The 27,925-nt window shown below is 31.5% G+C and overlaps 1 protein-coding gene across 3 annotated transcripts in view; it reads right to left on the bottom strand.

Annotated features, from left to right (window-relative positions):
• The window catches only part of LOC139491825 (uncharacterized), a 57,281-nt gene extending 32,245 nt beyond the window's left edge, over window positions 1–25,036 (bottom strand). The window contains exons 1-12 of one of the 3 annotated variants that reach the window (XM_071279698.1): window positions 24,919–25,036; window positions 19,812–19,999; window positions 18,698–18,791; window positions 12,708–12,848; window positions 12,001–12,087; window positions 10,635–10,765; window positions 8,323–8,524; window positions 5,562–5,689; window positions 4,127–4,273; window positions 3,521–3,657; window positions 2,974–3,040; window positions 1,796–2,208 (exon numbers count right to left, since the gene is read on the bottom strand). In XM_071279698.1, the coding sequence (XP_071135799.1) occupies window positions 1,796–2,208; window positions 2,974–3,040; window positions 3,521–3,657; window positions 4,127–4,273; window positions 5,562–5,689; window positions 8,323–8,524; window positions 10,635–10,765; window positions 12,001–12,087; window positions 12,708–12,848; window positions 18,698–18,791; window positions 19,812–19,961 (1,697 nt within the window). In that variant the 5' untranslated portion in view covers window positions 19,962–19,999; window positions 24,919–25,036. Of the gene's footprint in view, window positions 1–1,795; window positions 2,209–2,973; window positions 3,041–3,520; window positions 3,658–4,126; window positions 4,274–5,561; window positions 5,690–8,322; window positions 8,525–10,634; window positions 10,766–12,000; window positions 12,088–12,707; window positions 12,849–18,697; window positions 18,792–19,811; window positions 20,000–24,869 lie in introns of all 3 variants that reach the window. The other 2 variants (XM_071279697.1, XM_071279699.1) reach the window with 2 other exon arrangements.
• Window positions 25,037–27,925: the final 2,889 nt, after the last annotated feature.

The raw sequence follows: 27,925 nt of genomic DNA, 5'->3' as shown, positions 1-27,925 counted from the left end.
TTGGTGAAAGCCTTTTTGAGTTATTGTCCGAAGTGTTGAAAATCACCCCTTTTTTATGAATAAAGCCCCATAAATCCAAAACTTAAAATCTGAAATTAAAAAAAAACGAAAGGGAGCTTACGTCAATAGATATAAACAATTCACTTAAGTTTCATGGAAATTGGTGAAAATGTTTTTGAGTTATTGTCCGAAGTGTGGACGACGGACGGACGGATGGATGGACAACGTTACGGTATACCATAATACGTCCCATCTAAAAGACGGGCGTATAAAAATTATTGATCTATTCACAATTATTTTCTTACAGTTCAACGGTTTGTATCTAATTGATTTAGTCCAAAAGATTAAAATTTTATGAAATTAGTTTATCAACATGATTTGATGAAAAATTTTAAAATGTTTTAAATGAAAACTCGTCAGAAATATGTTGTATGAACTAGAACACTTGTGCGCATGTGCACAGGTGGGAAATTTAATTATGCATCCTACATTTCTTCAAAAATGCTAAAATTATCATTGATACCTGTATCTAACATTCATTTCAAGTATTGTGTTGAAGAAATAACGTGAAAAGAGCTTCTTCACTCAGTCGTGCTTTGTAAACGTACACAGATTTTACATATCCGTTTATGGTCCATGTATCATGTGTATTACCATTGCCAAGTCAATATCCGGTTTAGGAAAATGTGATTTTAAAAAGGAAAGTAAAGTTTTTGACAATGTCATTTTGCACAAATAACGAGTCTGAGGCAGATATGAGCACACTGATGTGCATACTATGAATGCTGCACTGCCAATTTAACAGTTTACATCTGAACATCAAATTCATATCAAAGTTTAAAATTCATTTTTTTTTAATCTAATGTCAATCATTGGAATGGCCATCTGATTACCATAATTGCCTTTTGTGACTAAGTCTTAAGGGATTAAACATGTTAAAATCGGGATCAGATATAAAATGTCCGGCTGGCTCAAATATTTTTTGGAAGTCCTGAGACCAAGCTCTCTACATAATGTGTTTTTAAATACCAGGAATTCAAAAAAAATAGTTTAAGACAAAGAACAAAATCTGCCGCACTCTTGTGGTACTTGGGATTGGTGTAGCTCAAATTTGTCTATCTTTTCAAAGTATTTCATCTTTAGCTATATCAAAGAAAATTTTCTTCATTAAATGAGTCAAGATATTTGTTTGAGATCTTTGGTCTCTTATTTTACATATCTGACGGGGTCTTAACTTTAACATGCTCAGATCAGGACCTATACAATAACATTGGTGTCTGTCTCATTGCAAACAGATACACATGTACAAAGACAGCTATACATGTACAAAGACAAATACACATGTACAAAGACAGATACACATGTACAAAGACAGCTATACATGTACAAAGACAGATACACATGTACAAAGACAGATACACATGTACAAAGACAAATACACATGTACAAAGACAGATACAAATGTACAAAGACAGATATACATGTACAAAGACAGATATACATGTACAATATTGACTGGAGAACAAAAAACATGTAATGGATGATTTTGACTAGAAATAAAATCATTGAAATGTGATAAAATATCACCCATTTCGTCACTTCTGTAAGTTTTTGTTTTGACCAGCTATAGTTGAAAAATATACATATGATATAACCTATGTTACTGAATATCTCCATCACATATACTGATACTGTAATGCAAGCAAGTTTTAAATTTCAACTGACATGATAGAGAAGACAGTATCAAGATTGTATACCAGTTTGCCTAAAATAATGTAGACTAAAAGAAACTTACTTGTCTAGGCAATGCAAAGCTGTTTCAATTTTTTCTAGAAACACAAAACAATCAGCCTTGTATAAAAGAACCAAAACATTGCTGTCACACTCTGTATCTTTTGTTTTTGATTCTGAAGAATGTTGTCTTTTTCTCTTGCTGCCTTCTTGTGAACTACCTCCTTCTAGTTGGTCAGGTTCTATGTCACTTATATCCACAATTCCAGTTAAACTTGTGTCACATGAAATCTGATCAATTTCTGATTGGTTAAGGAAGCTGAATGATGAATTCTGAGATCCAGAGGGGAGACAACTCAGGACTTGATCACAAACTGCTACACAGTCATTATAATTTTTAGCCTCATGAAGACATTTTATAGCTTCAAGATAAATGCTTTGAATCCTGGGAACTGTTACCAAACTATTTCCAGAAATCTGCAAAAAAGAAAAGTTGTTAAAAGTCAATAATGTAAAACCAAAGACTTATCAAAAACAATACATTAATGTTATTATCACTATGTTTTAAATATTTAACATAAAAATCAATTGAAGTGGGTAAAATTCTTCTGCTAATTTCACTTCTATCAATGCTGGATCAAATTCTACTAGAAGCTAGAAATGTGTTCTAAAAATTCACAATTTGTATTAAAATAGTAATGCAGTATTACCAGAGAATATTACAATCAAATATTGGTGAAAGAAGTAGAGAGAATCCATATTTTGTTCAAACATAATTCCTTATAAATGCAAAAATACACAGATCTTGAAGAATTGGAATTTCAGCCATTTATGCAAGAAAAAAACATTTCTTATAAACTATGATGTCAATTAAAATGCTACAACACCAATGCAGAAGCATCTTCACTTTGGATGTGTAGAAGGAGTTTTACTTAGTATAAAATTGCACCTATATCTGGGTGCTTTGATTGAGGGTTGCTTGCTTAAGCATAATGGATATAAAGGTCAACATCAGGCTGGAATGTGATTATTAAATCAAATGCATCATATAGATTGTTTCTTGCTTATGTTCAGTGGCAAATATGTCATGTTATGATTATGATGATGATGAGCAGTGTACTGTAAAAAGAGTACTTGCATGTAAAAAAAAAACATTTGCAATGTATAATAGGTGGTTTCTTCCATAAATTTGCATTCAATCAAAAAGTTCCTGTGACTTCTGATTTCAACATTTTACTTTACCTGTATAGTACTGGTGTCATTTAAGTACACAAGTAAATCCAGATATCTTTGAGATGCATCTTCGTACCTACAATCAGACACATAAATATACCAATCTTAATTTCATCATCCAATTATTATAAAGTCTACTTAATCAAAAACATTAGTCATTCAATAATCTTCAGGCAATACCAGATCAAACCAATAAATTCACAGAAATAAACAAACTGAATGTTTGAACTCTTTTATTGATATTACTCCATGGATCATCTTTTTGAAATTTTATCTCAAACCAGTGCTAGGGGAGGTCTTAAGACTTTTAGGGAAGTGATTTTTTGTTCTAATAACAGTGTGTTGAAGGCCTCAATGGTGACTTTGAGATGTGAGCAGCAATAAAAGCACAGTTCTTTTGCTATTTGTGTTTTTTTGTTGTGTATGGACTGATTTTATGTCATTGATGGATAACCCACATCATTTCTGTTGGAAATAATACTGTCTAACATTACCTAAATTTTGAATAAAATTTTGGCCTGCAAAATAAAAAAGATTTTTGTTGAAGAATACTTACATATTGAGCTGTGAACATCTACATGCTAGTGTATACAGGACTTGACACAGTGTTACTTCTCCATTGGTCTCATGTGTTATCTGTGTAAACATATCCTGACTGTACTCTAAATATTTAATATCACCATTCTGTAGAGCCTGTCAATAGAAATAAAAAAAATTGCTGTAACTATAGTCTATAATCATGTCATTTTCAATATCAGCCCTGGTATCATCCAGATACTCTCATGTCAGCCCAAGGTGCAACCAAAGGACATGACAACACTCCTTTTCACTTTCTGTTCTATGAATTATTACATCAGCCAATGAAATTTCAGCCTTCAACCTTTTGAAGATGTGTATTGATTTGACAAAACCAGGGAATCCCAAAAAGGTTTTTAAAACAGTAAGTAGAATGAAGCTTTTCTGATCCTTGTAAGCAAAGCTATTAATCAGATTGGGTCTTTTTATTGCTACATATATATTTAAAAAGTCCTGTTATTTGCAATATCTAACATTGTATAATAAAATCTCACAATAATTCCAGATTAAAATTACAGTTAATCTATTAATCTTAAAAGATTCCTCCATAGAAAACTTCTATTTTTAATTTATGGTTTATACTCACTGTAGATAACAGATTAAGTGATTCTAACTCAGCCAGCGTCATCCCTAGGGATCTGTATTCTAGAGATATGTGATACAGTGGTAGTAGGAAAGAGAAATCATGTTCTAATGCCTCTCTGAACTTCTGAATTGCACACTGATGCTTTTCCTTAAAACAAATGTATGAAATTGAGTTTAAATCAATACAGGTTCATATAAATACATGTCAGACACATTTTCTTTTAAGAGAGGTTAGGGGGAGGGGGTTGAGGCTTGAGCAATCACAAACATGCTTAAGAACATTTTGTTGGTGCTAGTCCTAAGTCAGGAGGGTAATTACTGGTTGTCATTTGCCATATTTTTGTTTATTATCATTATTGTAAAGACTGTTGGTTTTCTCATTTGAATTAATGGGTATTTTGTTATGTCATGTATGTGGGGGTCCTTTAAACTGGTGAAGCTTTATGTAAAATATTGTTTTTGCTCATTGTCGAAGGACCTACAGATCTAAGTTAATTATATCTACTTTATTTTGGTCTCTGGTTGATAGGTGTCTCATTAAAAATTTATCATACCATACCTTCAAATTTTAATGTTGATAACTTTTAAAGTAAAGAACAAAAAAGATATACTTTTTATAGAAGAAAACCCAGTAAAAATGTATTTTTTACAGCAACAATTCATGTCTGTTTTCTTTTTTTTTCTTTTCATTCTTATCTTTGTATAGTTATCTTTGTATAAGTTGAAACATGGCTTTACATGAGCCCTGTAACTTAAATAGCTTTTAAATTGTTTTAAACAATTAGTGATTTGATGGTTGCAAATTAAAGTTTACTGCTTTTGTGCAAGAGGAGCAGGTAAATGGGTATTTGCGACCATCAAACCACCAATTGATGCCGTTGAAGCTTAAATTACAATATTGTTATCGCCATTCTAATGAAACTGACACAAAACAACTGTTGTCAACATCAAAACTTACATTTAATGTTTGTAAAGTTAGTTGTTGTCTTTCTGACATAGACCTTTAGTTTTTTTTTCTGCATATTAACTTTGTCTTTATTCTGCACCAGTCATTATCATGATAATGTGCATAACAAATTGTGTCTTCACAGAAAAGAGAAATATGGACGGATGAACTGAATTGGACACCCGAGAATATATTTGCCCGGCCACTTCCCCCCACATTTTCCCTATGACTGTCCCAAGTCAGGAGCCGGTAATTCTGTCGTTGTCGTTTGTTGCGTTATACATATTTGTTTTTTGTTAATTATTTTGTACATAAATCGAGTCGTTAGTTTTTTCTTTTATTTGTATTAGATTTGCCATCGCAGGTATCTTACCACATCATCTTATTTTTATAGAGGTAAACTAGTATATCCCCTCCTTTGAAGTGAGGGAATAATTATAGATTTAAAAGTTCACAACATTACATAAAAAACACCTGAACATCAACTTACCAGTTTAGACAATGCTAAACCAAACAAATGACAATGCAGAGCCTTCAATCTACTGGTCATATCAGTGTGGTCAATGGCCAGAGTGGTTAATACTTCTACATAATTCTCACTGTAGTAATCCTGGCAGGCTGAAATTACACAATGTTGAAACTGGTTAAAATTAATTCTAAAAATAGGAGTTATACTTTTTTTTACATTTTTTGACTTCCTAACATTTATCTATATTTCTGTAAGATGCTTGTTTGTATATAAAATAAGCTGGTATGATGAAATTTTCAAACTTAAAACAAATATTTTTTTTTTTAAAGAGTAAAGATATATATAAATAGTCAACAGAGTCAAGTGATAGAATCTGATCTCTTACACGCTGTGTGCAATGTTCTAGAGATACATGTATAAGGGGAAATTATGCGAGGGAAATTTTATCAATGTGCAGTTTATCATAATTTATCAAAATGTCAGAAACGGTTTAAAAATGCATACAGAATCAGCCAATAAGTTTTTATCAAATTTATTGAAAACAAATTGGCAAAAGAATCATTCGTAGAACTTTATTACCCTAAATTGTTAGGTCAGTCAGGGGTACTACTTGTACATGCATGTATTCTTTATTTACTTGAAGAAGTAAATAAAATAAACTTAGATAAAATAATTTTAATGTTTGAATTATCTCCCCTTACTTTTCTAAAAAAAAAATAAAAAATTCTTTAGTTTTGAGATGTAAAATCATGCATTTAACAATTTTTCTCAGGTTAGCTCATACTTTTTTTTTTATTAAAGTTCAATGTTTCATCTCATTTATTCAACAAAGAAACTGATTGTGCAAAGATCTTAAGTATTTGGGCAAGGCCTCAAAAATTGCCCCTTGGGTGTTGTAAATGAGCAGTGTTCTGAAGATAACAGACAAATGGGATTTTCATTGTCCATGAAATTACACTTAAATGATTAGTAAAGACATTTGCAAAGGACAGACAAGCAAAAATTATATTAGAGTGTGATAGCCTCTTTATTTTGTGTATATTGTAATTGTTAAAAAAAAAATGTATAATTATGTTAATATCAAATAAAACTTCATAACAAATTGTCTCATATAAACTTTTATTACACTGTAACCTTTCCATACATTATTCATGATTACTTGGATTTGATTGGTTAGTTTAAAGTTTTACCACTCAGTTCCTAGTTTCTTGGTTTTGAGTGAGATGGACTAATGGAGTCAAAATGGACAGACCTTTATGTTCAGTAGCCATTGAAATAGTTTGAAAGTATAGAGAATAGTTATGATTGTATTGTATTTATAGACTTGACATTTTGACGTGATTTTGCTTTATCTACTTCTTTATTAATATTTCTAATATATTTCAATGGCTATTGAACATAAACGTCTGTCCATTTTGACTCCATTACAATATACACAAAATAAAGAGGCTACCACATTCTCCCATGTGTTGGAAAAATGGCTTCCACGTCATACGTCTCCTGTGTGAATTAGTTCGTACACAATAACATTGTTGATTGATTATAAATAGAAAACATAAACAAAGTTGTATTAGATAGCGAACTACGTTTCTGCACATATTTAAAGTATTGTCCGAGTTATGGTTTATTTTATACATAAGGACATTTTTTATATTGTATGTTTTATAATTAGGTCTATGTTTAAATACGGTTTCATTAAAATCCGTTATTTAACATTGTAATTTTGGTTTACAGAATTTGAAAGCTGTCATATAGATATCACTGTGTGATATACCAGTATGTATGTTTGAATTGGTTTGTGCCACGGCAGTAACTACATGTACCTTGCTCCACAAGTTGGTAAGGATTAGTAATATGTTATTAGAATTATTACGTATTTCGTTTAAAAGGTTGAATTAACTATGGAGTATGTTAAGCACATAGTTTTGATAAAGAGTTATTTCCCTTGATTTTGGATGCTTTTAATATTTGTTTCATTTATCAATGTTGTTAACTTGAACAACTGAATATTATATGTAAAGTAAAGACATTAATACTATGATTTGATGATTAAACATAATATTTGATCTCATTATGTTCATAAATTAAATGTATTTTTAAAGTGTAATGTTTTGTATAATACCATTATATGTAATGAAAGAATATTATACTTATCATGTGTATTACTAAATAATTATTTTACCGACCGTGCGAGGGCTGAAAAGCCAGTCAAGGTCATTAATCACTTCCATATATAATTATTTGATCTGTAAAATTAGTATAACTTTATCATTGTTATTGATCAGTGTTTTACATTACTGATTAATAAATATATTGAACCCTAGCAAACTGACTTTAGTTATCCTTGAGGCCTATAAGTCAGCTATTACAGAGCAAAGAATTCCTAAGAATTCAAGAAAAGAAGATAGGATGACTTTTTTTATAATTAAAAAAACTCTGAATGTCTAAGGGACATAACTAAGCCAAATTTTTGTTTACCTATACAAGTAAATAAAATACACTTGTATAAGTATCCCACACATTTATTTATATAAGTATATTAATATTTACTTCTTCAAGAACAAATAAAAATACTTATACAAGTCGTACCCCTGACTGTATGTCTTCCTGGTTAATTATAAACCAGAATGTTATCACACAAATGATTAAATATCATCCCCCTGTTTCATTATGATTCCTTCCCTAGCCAGCCAGTGAATTTTTTTACAGAATATTCTTATGTATACTGTACTTTCCTTTTTTTCAGTGTGAAAATTCCAATTGAACAAACTGGAATAATTACCTTTCAGATATGCAGTATAACCTTTGAACTCTGGTGATTCAACTTGATTCAGGTATTCCTTTGCCTTTGAGTTATCCTTTCTGAAGTAAGCCATGCCAGCTGTCATGTAGACTATGTCAGTCACTGATGGAGTGTCAATATAGTGTTGTCCTGTCAGTATTAGTGACAGAGGAAGGAGGGTTATGGGAGGTAACTCTATGTTCTGAAATACCAAGAAATATATAACTTAAAGGGAAAAGTTCATACAAGTAATTGAAAGTGTTTGAAGTTACTTAAAAATAATCATCTATTCCATTGATTGAATTCAGCAGATATGCCAACAAATTTTGAAAAGAAATGCAAAATCATTTGTATAAAAAATTAGATAAGTTTTAGAACAAAGGGTCCAGAAACATGACTTGATTAAAGAAATTGACACAAGCACGATCTTGTTAGATTTATGACAAGTCGGCAAATATGCACTTAAATTCACCCAAAGCTATCTTTTTTTGTTGACAAACAGCAAACACCCTCTGTCCCAATACCCCCAAAAAGAGACTTCAGTGTTCTCCCCAGAAATTTTGGATAGCATCACATTTGGCACAAAAATGTAATTTGTCGCGTCGTTGCAATGCTCTATTTCCATTATGATATATGCGTTATTGTTTATTACAAAATGTATTATTTTGTTTGTATGCTATAGGTCCTTATTTGGTGAATAAAATATTCTATTCAACCTTATTCTATGTGTCAATATTGTTGAATTCATGACTGAGAATACAATTAAACTATAAACCATGATAAACAGTATTTTCAGTTTATGTTTTCTATATTCATTTATAGTTCCAGAATTATTTTTCCTCTTGGGCCAAATAAAAATATATGTGTGGTTCCAGTTACCCTACCTACCCAGTTAAAAAAAAATTCTTTATCATGTCTATGAAATATATTGGTTCATGGTATTCAATGAATCAGTCCAAGTTGTTTCTTTCTATCAAAATGATATATATTCTTAACAAAGTTATCTGACAAATAGTCTGTTAATTCTTAGTTTTCTCTTTAGGTATCAATGTTTTCTGTTTACTGTGCCATTTGTGCAAATGTAGTTATTATTGTAAAATACGGATTTTTGTCATATCTGGTCCGGTTTAGATCATTAGTTTACACTAAAACATTAAATGGCTGCCGAAAGCAATGAAAAATACAAAAATAAACAATGTTTGACAAGAGATTTGGAATGAATATGGCGTTTTTAATTTATTAAATGGATGAAACATAAACTAAAGCCAATAATGATCACTTTCTAAAGAAAGACCAAAATTTATTTAGCTCATAATCAAAATTTTCACTCTTGATTTACAAAAAGTGATAGGAAGAGAAAGAAAGTAATACTACTGTAATATTTTGCAGACCACGTGGTATTAATCATGTCACAAGTGACAGCTTAGAGTATTCCTATCCAAACAGTTATCCCCCAAAGGGCAATAAACACCTATTTAATCCCTCTTAATTGTCTATTGTCCGACTTGAAGGGATTAAAGGCGATATAATTTTTATGATCATAAGCGGTAATTAGATGAAAGTTCAAAATTTAGGACATGGCTTTGCCATATAGAAACGAAAAAAATAACATCCTGAAAATAATTATAGCGTCTTGGAAATTATTATAGCGTCGCGAGAAGAAAATATAGCGTCGCGTACCACGACGCTTATACGGCCTGGGGAGAACACTGAGAGTCATTAAACAGTTTCTTCTATTTTGTTAAGTTCATGTTTTACATTTTAATTATATTTGCCTCTTGCATAAGAAATTAAAAAGCACCAACCCAAACATGCCATTCTTTAATTGTCAACACTGTTTGAGTTTTCATTTTATTCTGTACTCATAATTCTTGAGTTGAATACCAATGCATATTTGCTTAATTTTATGGGAACAACAAAACATCACAGCTTAGAAATAAAATTAATTTGGTGTAGGTAGTCCAACTGAAGAGACCATTTCTAAACGTTTTTGCTGTTTACTAAGCATAGGTTTCTAAAGCGTCAATTACATGTAGAACAGTGGTTGTCATCAGAGATATTTAAGAATTTAAAAAAAAATATGTACGATTCCTTATACATGATATAAGCTTATCATTACACTTGCAACTATGAAGAAAACGTCGCAAGAGAGTTTCATATGAAATAAAAATAAAACAATAAAATTCTCCAACCCACCCCATTTTTTTTCAAAAATCTGGATGAAAATCTACTTATCAATTTGAGTTGGCCTTACATTATTTTGTATTTTGTAAAATTCTGAATATTAATTATAACAACTCATTTTAAAATACCTTTAAACCATGAAGAGTCAAACATTTATCAACTAACTGCATCACGCTGTCTGTCTTGGTCTGTCTACCATGTCTACAGTTTACCACTGTCCATAAACAAGACAGACTTAATAATGGTGACAAAATTCTGTCTATAAATAGAAAAAAAATCATGTGACATTCTACAACATATATACTTAAAGGTAGACAATTTGAAATCTGTGCAATTTTAGTGAATCTTACAAAATGATTTGTATGGATTTTTACCATTGAAAAACACAGCATTTCAACAGGCCATCTGATGGTGGGTAACAAGCATACCAAATACCATAAATATCCTTCACAATTTTTAAGAGTTCTGATTAAGACAACACTTTGAATGTCCTAATATCATGAAAAAAAATTCCATGTTCCTATTCAAAGTGGCAAAACATGTATACATGTCTCAGCTTCGAAACAAGCCATATTACTCATCTAAGTTATTTAATTCAGGGTAAAAAATAGTAGAAAACTTACCTTTAACAACTAGCTGATAAAAATTATACAAAATAACTTAAACAATGTTATAATGAATTAAGTCTTTTTTTGCATTTCAGTTTTTTTAATATGACAAAGAAATTTTGAAACTTTTAAAATTATTACAAATTCAGTCATCACAGTCATCTTTAAAGATATTCACAATGATATGAACAATAGTTAAAATTATATATATATATCTTTAAAGTTATTTTTTAAAATCTTAATTCAATAACTGATAACTAGTACAATCAAAATTTACCTTGACAATATTTATAAATATTTTTTTAAAGTGACTTGCAATGTTTTTTGGTGTCAATTTATTTTGAGTTATTCCCCTTTGGTCTGCTTTTTTTTTTTTTTTTTTAATTTCCTTCAAAATTTCTTTTTGCATCATAATGTGATGCTTTAGTCTTTGAATATGATGCGGGATGATGCATCTGAAAATGTTGTCTTATACCTATATTATGTTATCCCGTGAAACTCTACTACATTGAATAACATGTTATTTCAAATATTTTGGTTTAACTGGGTGTTATATGAAATTTATGAGAACACGGTGCTATTTGAAATAGCTGATGTTCAGTAGTTGTCGTTTGTTGATGTGTTTCATTGTTTTTTCATATAACTGACTTAGTTTTCCTGTTTGAATAGTTTTACACTAGTCATTTTTAGGGCCCTTTATAGCTTGCCGTTCAGTGTGAGCCAAGACTCCATGTTGAAGGCTTAAAGAATGGTTTACTTTTACCAATAAAATTGTGACTTGGATGGAGAGTTGTCTAATTGGCACTCATACCACATCTTCATATATCTATCGACATCCTAGTCTACATAAAAACAGATACCTAATAAGGAAATATCTCTTCCATACCGTCATGTATTTGCTGTAAAGCCAGGAACAGTAACTCTGTTGTATCTTGATGTAAACTACAATGTCTCCAGTCCTGTTGTCCAATAACTAGAACAAAAAGAAATTCAATGCATTTAAGACTATTAATACACTACTTTATAGTATAATTCTAAGAAAGTATCATATCAAAATGTTTTCTGATTTTGGCATTGGTAATAAATGATATGTTTTAAAAATGTCTCAGTAGCTATGTCTTTGTTAAGTCTTGTATGATTTTTAATTCAAGTTCAATTAAATGTTTTGGAGTTTATTTTGACATCCATTTTCATTAAACTAGTGCATATTTTTTGGGGTGTCAATTGAAGCCTGCCCCCTCCTTATGCAGGATTTTTCTCACTGTGTTGAAAAAATTGGTGGCCTTCAGCTGTTTTCTACTCATTGGTCGTGTTGTTGTCTCTTTGACACATTTCCCATTTCCATTCTCAATTTTATGCTGTACATACTACATAGAGTAGATAATTGAAAGAGGCAGGCAAAATATATATCAATAAAAACTCATAATTTGAAATTAACATGATTAAGCTAACATTATCATGGCAAAAAGACAAATAAGTATGTTAAACTTAGTTTTATGAGAGTTTGTAAGTTCCTGTCTACCCTCCAAGAGAATATGAATGGAATAGCCCTAAATTGAGGCTTATTGATCATACATTTACAATATTACATACCACGTATCAATGTTTCTTTGATAATTTGTAGAAATTGGTGATCATACAGACAACCTACATTCTCTGTATGTATTCTTATAAAATACAGATTATAAAGGGCAGATAACTCAAGCTGTAACTGTGCCATGTTCAATGGTGCACCTGTAGGGATAAATAAAAAAAACATGTAACAAAGTACAGTACGGGTAGGGACTTATTTTTATGGATGTCTTAATCCGTCTAGATGTCAGACTGGTCGGACAGTTGTCCTAGTGTAATAAACACCTGCTGTGCAATAGCCAAGTGGAAGGTCGTAAATCAATCTGTACCAGCTTGATTAGAATTAAATTTTACCTGTACAGATATATTAGTATTTATGGAGGATAGATAAATGTAAAAAAGAGAGAGAATTAAAATTGAAATTAAATATAAGAATTAAAATTGAAATTAAATATAAGAATTAAAATTAAATATAAGAATTTAAATTAAAATTAAATATAATTTTATTTTTTTTATAATTTGAAAACGAAATAAAGACGATTTTTAACAATATATTGTGTTGTCAATTATTTCAATAGTTTTGTGCCAAAAACTATTTTGTATTTGTATTTGTAAACCGTAAATATTTCATCTAATTCAAAATAATAAGCCTAATAACAACCAAGACTGTTTTCAATAGAAGTTTAAATCAAATTGTTGAGACTTCAATCCCGTAAATTATACGAGTTTTCGTTGATGGTTATATTATTTCCCCCTTTTAACGTCCTGTTCCTTTATATGTTATTATTAGAAACTCAATTTTAAGTATAAGGCCAACATATCGTATTTATAAAATATGTATAGGCATTGTAAATTAAGTTATTTTCCTTTTGATACAACTTTCCCATCTGAGCCTCTACATCTATTCACACCTGTCAATCCTTTCTCGCAAGTGAAACATTTTGGTCAGAAAGATCACTCGTGCTTTCTATTTTGACATATTTCCCGTTAATCTCTTTGAAAGTCAAACAATTGGTTTCTTTTAATACAACATTTATAACGCCGAGATCATATTTCGATTCCTATTTTTTATATTTTTTTTTAAATTGTTGACACTCGAGACTTTCTATTTTCATGTCTGAAATTTTTTATGAAAATCGCCGGTGTTATAAATATATTTTACAAATTGTATCAAATCGATACACGAAAATCAAAGTTTAACCTCATATGTCTCGGGATTAACCCATTCGGGATCTGGGAATTCTTTTTTCGCGATGTCGGGATTTAAATTTATTAAATAAATGCACATTTATACCCCAATGGGGTTGAAGGCTAGTCGTACTAGTCGTGATCAGCTGTCTTTACTTTTTCGTCGTACTTCTAGTCATTCTAAAGCTTGCGCAGTCAGTGTGATTTTTTAAATCGATGTTGTATTATTTCTGAAGTTTAAAGGAGGTCTCCAAATAGATTATTTAAATGGGAATCCGGGAAATGACTGATAAAAATAAAACAAAAAATAGTTAAAGAAGACTAAATTTTGTTTTGATTATACATGTATGTAAATCGATTAAATTTCTTTTCTGGTAAATCGATCAAGAGCCTCAAAACTAAAGCACAATACTGTCAATCATTCCACATCAAATTTAATCATGAATGGATTTTCCACGGTCGTTCAGTATTAAGGTCACCTGTGTTTACTGTTACGACATTTCCCGCCATATAAAAATCTCGTGCAGTGGACAAAATCGATCTTTAATATCTTTTATTAGCATTCAATATTATTGTGAGTGGAGTCAAGTTAAAGTTCAACCACGTGCACACGCTGTTCATCACTGATATGTGTATCATGGAATTGTCTTTTCACGGCAATTTTTTTCTTTTAGATTGCTATAAAAAATATAACATACAAGTTTCCTTTTTACATGGATTGTGCGTAAATTAATATTATGCAATTAAGTTCGGGATTTCGGGATTAACCCATTCGGGATCTGGGAATTCTTTTTTCGCTATGTCGGGATTTAAATTTATTTAAATTCAGGACCTTGGGACTTCGTGTTTTTAAGCCCGGGATTTCGAGATTCGGACCCCTTTTACCCCCTACCCCCAAATGCAGATCAATTATATTAATTTAGCATAATGAACAAACACGGAAATCTTAAAATAAACTCATGCCCGGGAAGAATCAATATTTTCTTCTAGTGTTATTATTTGCGTTCTATTTTAGTTATACATCTCCAACTTTCGGACAATATTTGTTTACAGTAAAAAGTAAAAACTACAAAGAATCATCAAGCTACTAATAATATACAAGTATTGCTCACTGTAATTATTTTTATCTGGGAACTGACCCAACACAGACTGAATATTAAATACAAATTATAGAAATATTTTGCATGTGACCGCGTCAAACTAAAACGTATGCAGCAGCACTTGAGACAGCATTCTGCTAATCAATGGATTTACGTGGAAAATAAATCAGTAAAACAAAAATAACCGTAAGCTTCAAGAAATAGAATACATGTAAAAATATATATGTTTAAAAAATTTATGCAAACAAATAAGAAAAAGATACAAAAAAAAAAAATAACGAAAAGGAACAAAAAATTAAAAAAATTTTAGGAACAAAGAAAATATATAGCAGTTGAAATATAAAAACCATAATTATCAAAAATAGGCTATTTTTATTAAAACAAAGTTTTCTCCAGTACTTCACCTGTAAAAATGTTTTATGTCAAATACGATGTAGAACTAATATAATCAATAAAGTGACTGAGAGGTTAAAATTACAGGTAACCTGATTCTGAAATCAGTGAACCGTAATTCTAGCAACACGGATTAAGATGAAAGGACCATTAACACCTGGATCTGTTGATTAATGACCATACTACCTACCATAAAAATGTCGGATTATTCATATCCGACTAGACGGATTAAGACATCCATAAAAATAAGTCCCTACCCGTACTGTACTGGTAGAGTGGTAGTATTTATCTGAAAACAGGGATCAAATTTTGTAATTAGTACATATTTATAAAAAAATTTGTTTGTGTGTTCCTCTTTGATGTAAAATATGTATGTAGAAAAGAAAAAGAGTTCTTTATTTTTGTTTCATTTTGTATCAGTCTAAGAGAAGGACAAAAAAGATAAATTCAAAGGTAGCTTTGACCAAATAAACAAATACACACACATGCTTGAACATGTAAAAAAATCATAATATGACACAGGGCTTCCAAAAAATATTTGAGCCAGCCGGACATTTTATATCTGATCCCGATTTTTAATCCTTTAAGACTAAGTCACAAAAGGCAATTATGGTAATCAGATGGCCATTCCAATGATTTACATTACATTAGAAAAAAAAAATGATTTTAAACTTTACTTTGATACGATATGAATTTGATATTCGGATGTTACTGTTAAATTGGCAGTGCATCATTCAAAGTGTGCTCCTATCTGCCTTAAACTTTTTATTTGTGCAAATTGACATTGTCAAAAACTACTTTCGTTTTCAACCGGATGTTGACTTGACAATGGTAAAACATGGACCATAAACGGATACGTAAAATCCGTGTATGTTTACAAAGCACGACTGAGAGAAGAAGCTCTTTCCACTTTATTTCTTCAACAAAATACTTGAATTGAACGTTAGATACAGGTATCAATGATCATTTTAGCATTTTTAAAGAAATGTAAGATGCATTATTAAATTTCCCACCTGTGCACATGCGCACACGTGTTCTAGTTCATACGACATTGTTCTGACGATTTTTTTATTTAAAACCTTTTTAAATTTTTCATCAAATGATGTTGATAAAACTAATTTCTAATAATTTTAATGTTTTGGACTAAATCAATTAGATTCAAACCGCTGAAATGTAAGAAAATAATTGTGAATAAACCGATCAATCTATACGATGTCCGGTACTGAACATAGTTCACCTGTCACCTGAACAGGTAGATTTAAGCTGTCCAACTACTAATAAGCCTTGATTAAAATTAGAAAGTATTGAAGTAGGTGTTGTTTTGATAGTAATTAATCATCCTGTCACATTTATGACTGGAAATGTGTTGATGTTAAAGGCAAAAGGTTGAGTCAAAAAGATCGTGAATTACGTAAAAATGACCGAAAAAGCCTTGAAAACTAAAAAGTATATGACCGTTTCATGCTTTGCCCAGCCGGACTTTTACCTGACATTATACAAATGACTGGAATATATGACCGTTTTGGAAGCCCTGATATGACATACCTGTCAACCTGTGACGATGGAAATGCAGGTCATGACCTGCATTGAAGAATCAAATCTCAGGTCATAACGCGTTCGAACTTTTTCGAGCTGAATTTCAGTATTTATGGTACATTTTCTTATAATGTATATATCAAAGATACCAAAACATCAATGCATGTTCACTTTGTTAAGTCATTTTAAATCTTATTAAGGGGGTTCACGGGTCTAAATCATTTATATAGGATTTCTCTATATTTTTCTATAAATGAACTTTATCTTATAGTTAATAGAAAAATAAAATAAAAAAGTGGGGTCACCGTTCATTTGCTCTCACAATCTGCCTTCGAAAGAAGCATACATTTTTGTAAAGGTGGTTGAAGTAATAGGAGAAATATAGGTAATATCGAAATAAAAAAAGAAATTTATTACAGAAATGGCTCAAATTTTACAATAATTAAGTTTAAGTACAGCTTATATGGAAATTATATTAAAAAATATATGTCACCGATGAGTTAAAAAAGATATTTCAATTTTAAAGCCAAAAAAAGGCATTTTTCCACCAAAGGGAGATAATTTGGAACTTTTTCAATGATGTATACATTTTAAATGTCATCTGGGGCCAACACGAACATGACTAATTGATTGTTTTGAATGATTTTTGTACCATATGATAAAGTAACAACTACAAAAGGTAATAAATAAAATTTGTAGTGAAAAACAAATGTTTAATTTTTTCTGAAATTTTTATACCCTCGAGCCTCCTTAAATATTATTTCATTGCACTTTTAAAGATTTTTATAAATTTGTGTATCTCAGTCTTATGTGCTTTACTTTTTGAGAAAAAATACTACAATCATCAAACACTAGAATTTAATGTAATTCTTAAATGTTTGAGACTATTGACTATGTAGCTTTTATCCATATTATTTTTCATTTAACAAGGAAATTAGACTATGATAAAATATAGTAATACAGTTAAGGGAAGTATAAATGTAAAAAATAATTTTCAACTTTTTAAAAAAAATTGTATAAAGGTATAAAAATAATGAAAAGTTATTTTTCAATATGTATTTGAATTTTATATTTTTATGATTTAATCTTTTTCACCCATAAAACGTAAATATAAGGAATAATTTTGAATGGTGACAAATAAGGGGAAGTAAATCTAGTTCAGTTTGTTCAATGGTGCAATTTATTTACGACCTAAAGCTAAGGGACGACATCAAAAGATCAATGTTAGATAAAAAACTTAATTCAAATAGTTTGGGGGTGGGGGGTTGAATGGCTGCAAGATTTGGTTATCCGACATTGGTTTTTACATATATCCATATGGGTCAATCAATTTTTCCCAAATTAAGTTAAGAGGGGGGTGGGAGGGTCAGTGAAAAAACTATGTGAATTAAATTTTTTATCCTTCATTGAACTTTTGATGTCGTCCCTAAGGTCATTGGTGTTAATTAACAGTGTGTTTGACACCAAAGCTGTCAAGTGAAGCCATGTACTTAATGGGTCACTTAATTTGACTGTTTACATAGCTAGATGAACTTCCTGTTCATGGAAGTATTACGAATTTGCCGGTATTTCAAAGGAATATTACTTATCAAATCAATCTAAAAGCTAAGAAATATGGGTGAAATCGGGTCATTTTCGGAAATCCCGGGTTATTTCAATGACCCGGCGGGTGTTCCAGGTGATCCCTCAGAATTGTGAATATCTCGGGTCACACCCGCAGAGTACGGGTCAAGTGACAGACCTGTATGATATATACATGTACACATGTTAGTAAATGTCAAAGTTTAGACTTACTCCTGATCTGGCTGATTATAGTTTGTAGTTCTTTAATGTACTGTTGGTTTGGTTTGGTTTTTGCATCACTGATGTTGTTATCCTTTACATAAGTCTGAAAAGTCAATATTTTAATTTAAATGCAATTATATTTTGTCAGGTACTAAAATTTACTTAAATAATAAATATTACTGTATTGAAATGTACTTCAAATTGTGACTTAGATACAGAACTGTCTCATTGGGACTTATATCACATCTTCTTATATATATTCAAAATTGATATAAATTATTCAGTACCACAAATTTACAGTTCTGTTCTGTACTACAAGTTTTTGGTACCAGTTTTGTACTTTGTGTAGTACTAATGATGGTTTTATGTATAAAAACCATTTTATTCCAGTCCAGTACTAACTATCAGATTAGAGTATACAGTGATTTTCCTAGTGTTTAAGGGAAGGGACCCAGGGCCCATGCAATTGAGAATAAAAGTTCGTAAAATGTTGGATTTGCAGAAAATAAATTAGTTCGCACCAGCCGTGAGCAACTTGGTCTTCAAGAAAATTTTGAAAAATCAAGAGCAAAATTCTGCATTCTGAGAAGGAATAAGTTGATAATAGTCTATAATTGCATAAATCGTGAACAATTTCAAGAGATTTTTAAACAAAATACCACATTACGACACCAACAAAATCTTACAATGATTACATAATTGGGAATTTTAGAGCTGAAAATTGGGAAAAAAAGAACATGTATTTCTCATTGGGACAGGGGCCATATTCGGACCCAAATAAGAGGGTTGGAAAATCAGAGTATAGTAATGAAGAACTAAATATTGTTCACCTCTAGACTATAGTAGTACACAATTCAATTGTAGTTTTGTACTTCAATTGTCAATTGAAGTACAAAACCACAATTCAAATTTTTAGTATAAATCTAGTGCTGTAAAACTAGGGAAATAGTAATATACAGTAGGTTAGTTTGAGAGACTCCCTAAGAGTACTCCATCAGTGGTAAATTATTTAGTAACATTTTAAGTGCTATGATGTTAAAGTACTAGAATGGTACAAAATATTTCAAACTAGCTGTCTAAATATACATTAATAATGTACATGTAATATTATAATTTTACATACTGACATAAATTGTGATGATATCATGTTACAGGAAACTATCCATTGATTCTGGAGATTATCTCCCTTAGTGGTATTCTTTTCTATCAATCGATTGCACTGGTCGAATTTTCCAAGGGAAAAAAGTAAATCAAACCTTTCAACCATAGCCATGGTCAAATAAATACGTCCTTTACACTAGAGGTTGTAACCTAGAAAAAAACATTTAGATAATGTATAATATATAATATAGATCTGACATAATGTCCGAGGTGGCCAGGTAAGCAAATGTTTTTCATTAAAAACTAATTTAATAAAACAAGGTGTGTGTCTCGATCTCTCTCTAGGTATTTTTTTTTTTTGGCCTCTGAAACTCTTATATTTTAGCTTCACCAATGAGTCTTGTGTTTACAAACGAAATGCAAGTCTAGCGTACAAAATTTTAATCCTGGTACCTACATGATCTAGAAGCATATGTAATTGTTTAAAAAACTTATTTTCAAGCAGTGATCTCCCAAGCATGCTTTAATTTCCTGATTTAAAAGCATTTTAAAAATGTTTAATGTATTTTGTTTCAGAAAATAAAAAAATAATTTTTTGTTGCAAATGTTTTCTCAATCCGACACCTGATTTGCAGAGTGTTGATAATTTTCACTTAGTAGTCAGTAACCCCCTAGGCCTTTTATTTTCTTTGTGTTGTGTAAATATCTACTGTCCTATTAATATCATTATTGTTCATGAATATATATATCCATCAATATACTAAGCAACTGTTACATCAAAAGACACTGGCGGATCCAGAATTTTTGATAAGTGGGGGCCCAATGACTGGCCTAAGAGGGGGCCCGCTCCAGTCACGCTTCAGTGATTCCCTATATAAGCAACCAAAATTTTTCCCAAAAAGGGGGGGGGGGGGCCAGGCCCCCTGCCCCCCCCCCCCTAAATCCGCCTCTGAAAGAGACTGTAGATTTTACCCATACTTATCATGCTTATAGTCAAAAAGTAAGTTTTTCACTTTTTATAATACAAAACAAATAACAACTGTGCCATGAGCGCATGATAGGCCTTTACATTTTTCAAAGAATAAAGTTTAATACATGTACCTTCTCAATGTCATATCAGAAACTCGTGAAAAATTAAAGGGAAGTTATCTAAATAGATATAAACTGGTCACCACAGTTTCATGAAAACGGCAGAAAGCATTTAGAGTTATTGTCTGAGAATTGGAAAATCCCCATTTTTTAATGAATAAAAGCAAAGGACTTTGATCGTGTCCCACATAAATACCTGCTAAACATATTACAGTTTTACAGGTTACAAATTCTGCCCTAATTTGCTTTTAATTCAGTCTAAACAAAAATACCCCTCTAACATGTCTAACGAGGGATAATTTTATCCCTCTAACATGTCTAATAAGGGATACTTTTATCCCTCTTAAGAAGGATTATCCCTCTATACATGCTATACAGGTATAATCATCATATAGAGGGTTTGTTCCCAACCTGTTTTATGGATTTACAGGACAAACACACAACTTGACACAAGTGGATTCAATTGTTCCTAGCCAAATATAACCAACAAGTCATTGTTGAAGGAGAAACTTCAGAGAAAGTTCCTTTGGTTAGTGGAGTTCCCCGAGATACTCTACTTGGACAGTTACTATTCCGACTCTTTGCAGATGATTGAATAGTAAACAGAACAATAACATTTCCTGCTGATACTTTTAAATACTACAAGAAGATCTCTATAAACTTGCGGAATGCGAAAAAAATATTGTCAAATCCAAGTTGGACTACTGCAACAGTATGGAACCCAGTATGGAACCCATACCAAATAGAGCAGATGAAAAAGGTTGAAATGGTCCAGCGTCGATGCAACCCATTGATACATGTACATGCAACAAATCACTATATATATTGTTGGGCAGCATGTTGGAAGAGCTTGACTGGGAATCATTGGAAAACAGAAGGGTAAAATTACAGCTAACATTGCCATGATTACTCTTCAAAGTGGTTAAAGGGAAACTTCGCAAAAAAAATCAAAAATTGATATTATGTTCATTCTGTATAAAAATGCTCAAATTCATAGATATTAATTAAGTTTTATTCTGCTAGATAAGAGATCACCATCGATTTTAAAGTTACATTGTAGAGTGTCAATTCCCTGCATGCCGCCATTTTGTCGTCTCCTCCGCTTAAAGACCACAATATGTCTAAGGACCAAAACTATAGTAACCTGATGTAGTCGTAATTGCGTGTCAATATCTTGTCAATCGTACGGTTGTTTTATTCGACTAACTAACTTGATATGGAAAATGTTATTATTTTATTAAATAACCATGGTCTGTCATTTTTAAACTGTTTATATTGGAATTAGTTAAAAAGTCAAAGTTCATCATAAATAAGTGTATCGTGAAATTGTTTTCGCAAATCTAATTTGTTCATTATGACATTCTTTTATGTGATTTAAATAAATTCGGACCTTCCCTCATCTGATCAACAGCATGGCTAAAGGTATTACTCCAAAAGGTATTGTGAGGTGACACGTCCAGGTATTCAAACGATTTCCTGTCGAACTTGCAAGTTCATGCATCGTTTCACTTCTGAGGGTATTGAGGAGTGTACACGGCCGATAACTTGTAACTTTCCATTTTTAACTATCAGGTGTATAATATATACATCTCTGTCTTGCGTGTCCGAAAGTGATATACTAGTCATTACTAAACTCATACGCTTGTTTATAAATAAAATTTCTGGTGTAAAGAATATTATTTATAAAAATCTCAATAATACCAAATAAAAAAAAGATTTGAGTAAATAAAAATCTATTTACATATTTTTTCCAAGAGTAAATTTGGGAAATTGTAAACTAAACTCGTCAATAGTGAAGGACAGATTGGAACATACCAGAAATATTGATTTAAAAAAAGTTAGCACTTGTCGACCATTAGTTTATACGCCTGGATATAAAGTTACGGAATTATAGCGCAATTTAAAATATATACTGTACATGTAAACACAAGAAAGAAACATACATTTTGTGTAAATTGGGGTAAAAGTTTTGTAAATAGACTAGTCCATGTATGCCAACAGTATGTAATCATCGAATGTCGATATACTATTGTATACCAAAAGAAGAAGAAACCAATTTGATTTAAATACAGGTCGATATATAACTTGCTTTGGTTCATCAAAGTTATGGACATAGTAAAATCACAGATTTATTTTCGATTAGATTGTTCTTGAATAAAGGAAGAAATTCGTCATCATCAAAATTGTTCCGACATGCATGTAATATATATATGCAACTGAACGTACACTAATTATCCCCAAGGGATGTGAAAATTTTCCAGGAAAACTATAAAGTATCAAAGTTTCAAATCAATTTCTGGATTTTATTTTCTTTCTTGATATTCATTAACAGAAATTTAAAGAATAAACTGCTTGTCCGCTTATGGGGTATTCCTCAGTCTTGCCAGTTAAAACAGACTTATAATTACACTTAAAAATAGAGAAAGATGACATTAAATTTGTTCTGTCTTTTTTTTTTTAAACATCTTTTGTCATATAACTAAAGTATTATATGTTGTGAGACGAAGACTATTTTAAAAAGGACATTCCCGATTATGTATAAATTTTGTTGATGTTTTTCACACTTGAAAAGAATAGCTGTTCTTTATTTTTCTATTCCATTCCAAGAAGATCCTTAAATTTCCTGTCAATTATTTAAACATTTTTTTTTCAAATAGCTGAAGTATTAGTGCGTTGTGATATTTAAAATATTTTGATGAGAACATTAATTCCTGAATATGTAAATAAAGATCGCTTTGGATGGACTAAATTATATAATTGATATTGGTAATGATCTGTTTCAAATATTTAAGGTTACCGATTCTAGTTTAAATATAAAAAAGTACAATTCTTAGTTCTTACACTCCTGTTTAGAAGGCTATTATTATTTATAAATCTAATCAATTAAATTAATTAAGTACTTCAGTGTTACAAAAGTAATCAGAAGTCATAATTCATTTAAAGGTGAGCTTATGCACTCCCGTTTATCATTCATACGAAATGTTGTTCACACCTGAAACGGTGAACCGTGACGGCTAGAATTCACTGATTGAAGATCAAAAGATCAGAATGACATTATAATACTAATCTTTTGATTACCTTGAGTTTAACCACGCAATCAACATTCAATAAGTGTCACATAAAAATACACATTTGTATTTCCAGGTTACCAGCAGAAAATGTTTGCTGAACTCAAGCAAAAAGGTCAGAATACAAACATGCATTTTTAATACACTATCGATCATGTCAGTTTCATATGTTTGTTTAAAGTACAAAATGTATTTGTAAAAAAAAATCATGAAAATGTTCTATTGTATGATTTACTTTTATTACTTAAATTCATATCAAAAATCCACACATAAATCCTACAATCTAATTTTGAAAGTTGTATGGCTATCACTTGTTTTTAGTTGGTTGATAGCTACACACAGAGTCGTCAATGCGCTTTAAATCGCGTTTTTATATGGTTAACGAACAAGACTTAAATGAGATTTGTTTCACTCCCGGCATGCAAAAAGACTTAAACTATGTCACATAAGTCAGGAAGTTTGAAGAAATAAAAATAATAATTCCCTATTTTCTTCTTTATTGCTAAGTTTTCATATCAAAATAAAACTTGGTGAATATGTTTTTTATGGTATGATGAACATAATAAGATGATAAGTGAAAAATCACGAAGTTTCCCTTTAATGATCTTGTGGATATACCATGTCATCAGGTTTATTCAAGAACTAAATCATCAATTGGAACTCTTTACCAGAAATGATAGCTATAAAGGCTCCCTCCTTGGTATCCTTCAAAAATTCAAGAGCCCTGCGACTACTATAACTGAGACTACTATAACACATATTTGTTCAGGCCAGATAAATGAAAAGCAAATGGGTAACATACCCCCCCCCCCCCCCCCCTCCTCCTCCTTTTAGCTTTTAATATTATTATTTTTCTATCAATATCATATTTTATGCTTGCTTATATATTTATATATTTATGGTTTTATCTATGAAATAACTACATTTATTACGCCCATCGGAAGCGTTGAGTATTGGTCAGGTTTGACTTACAATGTAGATGAACTGAACATCTCCCGCTAATATGCCCATCAACTGATCAATGCAAACACGGATCAGAACGCTTCCTGCCCCTCCTATCATTGTGCAACATATCTTTTCAGAAATCATTAGAATAACACTTTAACTCTAGAATGAAAATTTTGACTATTTGTTATAAATCAAAGATAATTAAGTATAAGTTTTATGAGGTGTATACATATGTAGGTTTTCTTCTGATATGTGGACAAAGTTGTAAAAGAGGTCAACCCGCACCTTTACCAACTCGTACCTTTACCAACTCGTACCAAATTGTGTATAGACATGTTTTCATATCATGGAATATGGTTGCCTTGAAGGTTTCTGATTTAACCGAGGCAGGGGGTTGAGCCCCCTGAAGCTATAGAGGTTTTTACAATTTGAACAAGAAAACAAATCATCAAAAATAATATTGAATAGTTGCTGTTTAATTTTATTTCATCATAACTGAGACTACGTACTATGATATGTGTTATAGAAGCCTCAGATCATAATAATGCTAATATGCCTTGTTATCTAATATAAGGTCAATTCAAAGTTACAAAAATTAAAATAAAATACGTGAAGATATTACATTAGACAACCAATTAAAAATCAGTTTCCTGATTTGTCAGCAGTTACCGAAAGTTAGCTCAAATGCCTAATCTCTAATATATTCCAAAGCCTTGTTTGTGGACAGAAGAAACCTGTACAAAATTTTCAATTCAGGAAAAAAACCATTTGTAATACTTTTTGTTATGATCATTTACTTGCTTGATAAAGAATCAACAAATTATAGATAATCACTACACAATGACATCCGGATTGAACAACCAAATTTTTTTGTGATACACTAGGAGATAGAGGCGGATTTAAGGGGGGGACAGGGGGCCCGCCCCCCCTCCCCCTTTTGAGAAAAAAAATTTGGTTGCTTATATAGCGATTCACTGAAGCGTGAAGCGATCGGGCCCCCTCTAAGGCAGCCAGTAGGCCTCCAGTTATGAAAATTTCTGTATCCGCCACTGGGAGATAAACACATTGTGCAATACGGCACTTGTATTAGTTCGAAGGTCTTTAAATTATTGAATGGTTTTGAACTTTTCTCCATTCACGATGAAAATGACGTCCGGCGGAGTACTAACATTTACATTATTCTGAATAGATATAGGAAGATGTAGTGTGAGTGCCACTGATGATGAGACAACTTTCCATCCAAGTCACAATTTATAAAAGTAAACCATTATAGGTCAATGTACGGCCTTCAACACGGAGCCTTGGCTCACACCAAACAACAAGCTATAAAGGGTCCCAAAATTACTAGTGTAAAACCATTCAAACGGGAAAACCAACGGTCTAATCTATATAAAAAAAAAACGAGAAACGAGAAACGAGAAACACGTATAAATTACATAAACAACGGCAACTACTGTACATCAGATTCCTGACTTAAGACAGGTGCAAACATTTGCAGCGGGATTAAACGTTTTAATGGTACCAAACCTTCTCCATTTTTCTGATCAATAGCATAACATCACAACATAGAAAAAACACACGATAAAATATCAATTGGCAGGCTTAACTCAATCAAAAAACGTAAATTAATACACTAGTATGAACGAATAAATTTGATCTGCGATATCTGAATGCAAATCCACAGTTAATAAAATAATAGAGACAAACATTCAAGGCCGACTCTTCATGATAAATGAAAACAGTGTTGGTTGACTTTTTTTTTAAACTTATCTAACATACATGACATACATAATAATTATTTCTCTAAAATTAGTGACTCCTTTAAACATGTTAAATATTTGAAATTCACTGCTTGTGAAAACGTACTATGAACATGATGAATTGAGCTTGAACAGCGAGATTCTCCAGTTATATATATTCTGAGAATAAAACTGGAGAACCGCAACATATAAAAAATAATTTCTGTGCATGTTGATTGATGCATGCATTTTGTATTTTGTTTTGTTTGAAACCAAAGCAGTGGCGGATCCAGGGGGGGGGGGGGGGGGGGTTCCGGGGGTGCGCACCCCCCCTTTATTTTTGCCGATCAATGCATTTGTATCGGGACATATGTTTTGCACCCCTTACCCCCCCCCCCCCCCCCTTTGCCCTGGGTTAGCACCCCCCCCCTTTCGAAAATTCCTGCATCCGCCCCTGCAAAGTCAATGAAACTCTTGTGTATTTAAAGTTCTACACGTCGGGGAAAATGTCAACACACAACGATGTTTCAATTTTAGACGTAACGGTGATATATATATGAGGATTTGAATGTTCAGAATTGGGTTATCAAATACTTATTTTCATCATTCGCGCCCATAACTTTATATTCCTTTATTCTATATTTTAGCACAATTTTAAATCTTTATTCTTATAAGTTTAAATTTATTTGAGGACCGATTTTTCTGCTTTCTAAAAACCTCACATAGACCCTCATATTCCAGTAATTATTCTCATACAAAATTTAATAATTTTCCTGATTCAGTGGTAAAGTGATTCGATCGGGAAGACTCATGGGTTGGATCATCATCCGTTCTACTGGTTTTGCTTGGAATGGAGAAGGACACGGGAAAGACCCATTGGAATGTATCACCATTGCGACAATTAATTTATTTCTGCATTGTAATTTACTGACGGTCTTTTAATTTGATTTCCTACCATAGAACATTTGATGTCTGGTTTGTCTACAATTTGGAATCTATAACAGACAGATACTGTTCGCAGATTGTATAAAATTGAGAATGGAAATGGGGAATGTGCCAAAGAGACAACAACCCAACCATAAAGCAGACAACAACCGAAAGCCACAAATAGGTCTTCAATGCTGCGAGAAACGCCCACACCGGCGGCTTCCTTCAGCTGGCCCCTAAACAAATATGTATAATATATGAAGGTCTGTCTACAATTTGGAATTGTCATAATACAGGTATACGGTTCCCTGATTGACTTCAATCTTAATTATTTATTGTCAATATTGAAAATAATTAATTTGATC

The sequence above is a fragment of the Mytilus edulis genome, chromosome 10 (genome assembly GCF_963676685.1).
Source record: "Mytilus edulis chromosome 10, xbMytEdul2.2, whole genome shotgun sequence".
In the NCBI taxonomy this organism is placed as follows: Eukaryota; Metazoa; Mollusca; class Bivalvia; order Mytilida; family Mytilidae; genus Mytilus; species Mytilus edulis.
Note: the sequence above shows the minus strand (reverse complement) of the source record. Positions and strands in the feature narration are given on the sequence as shown.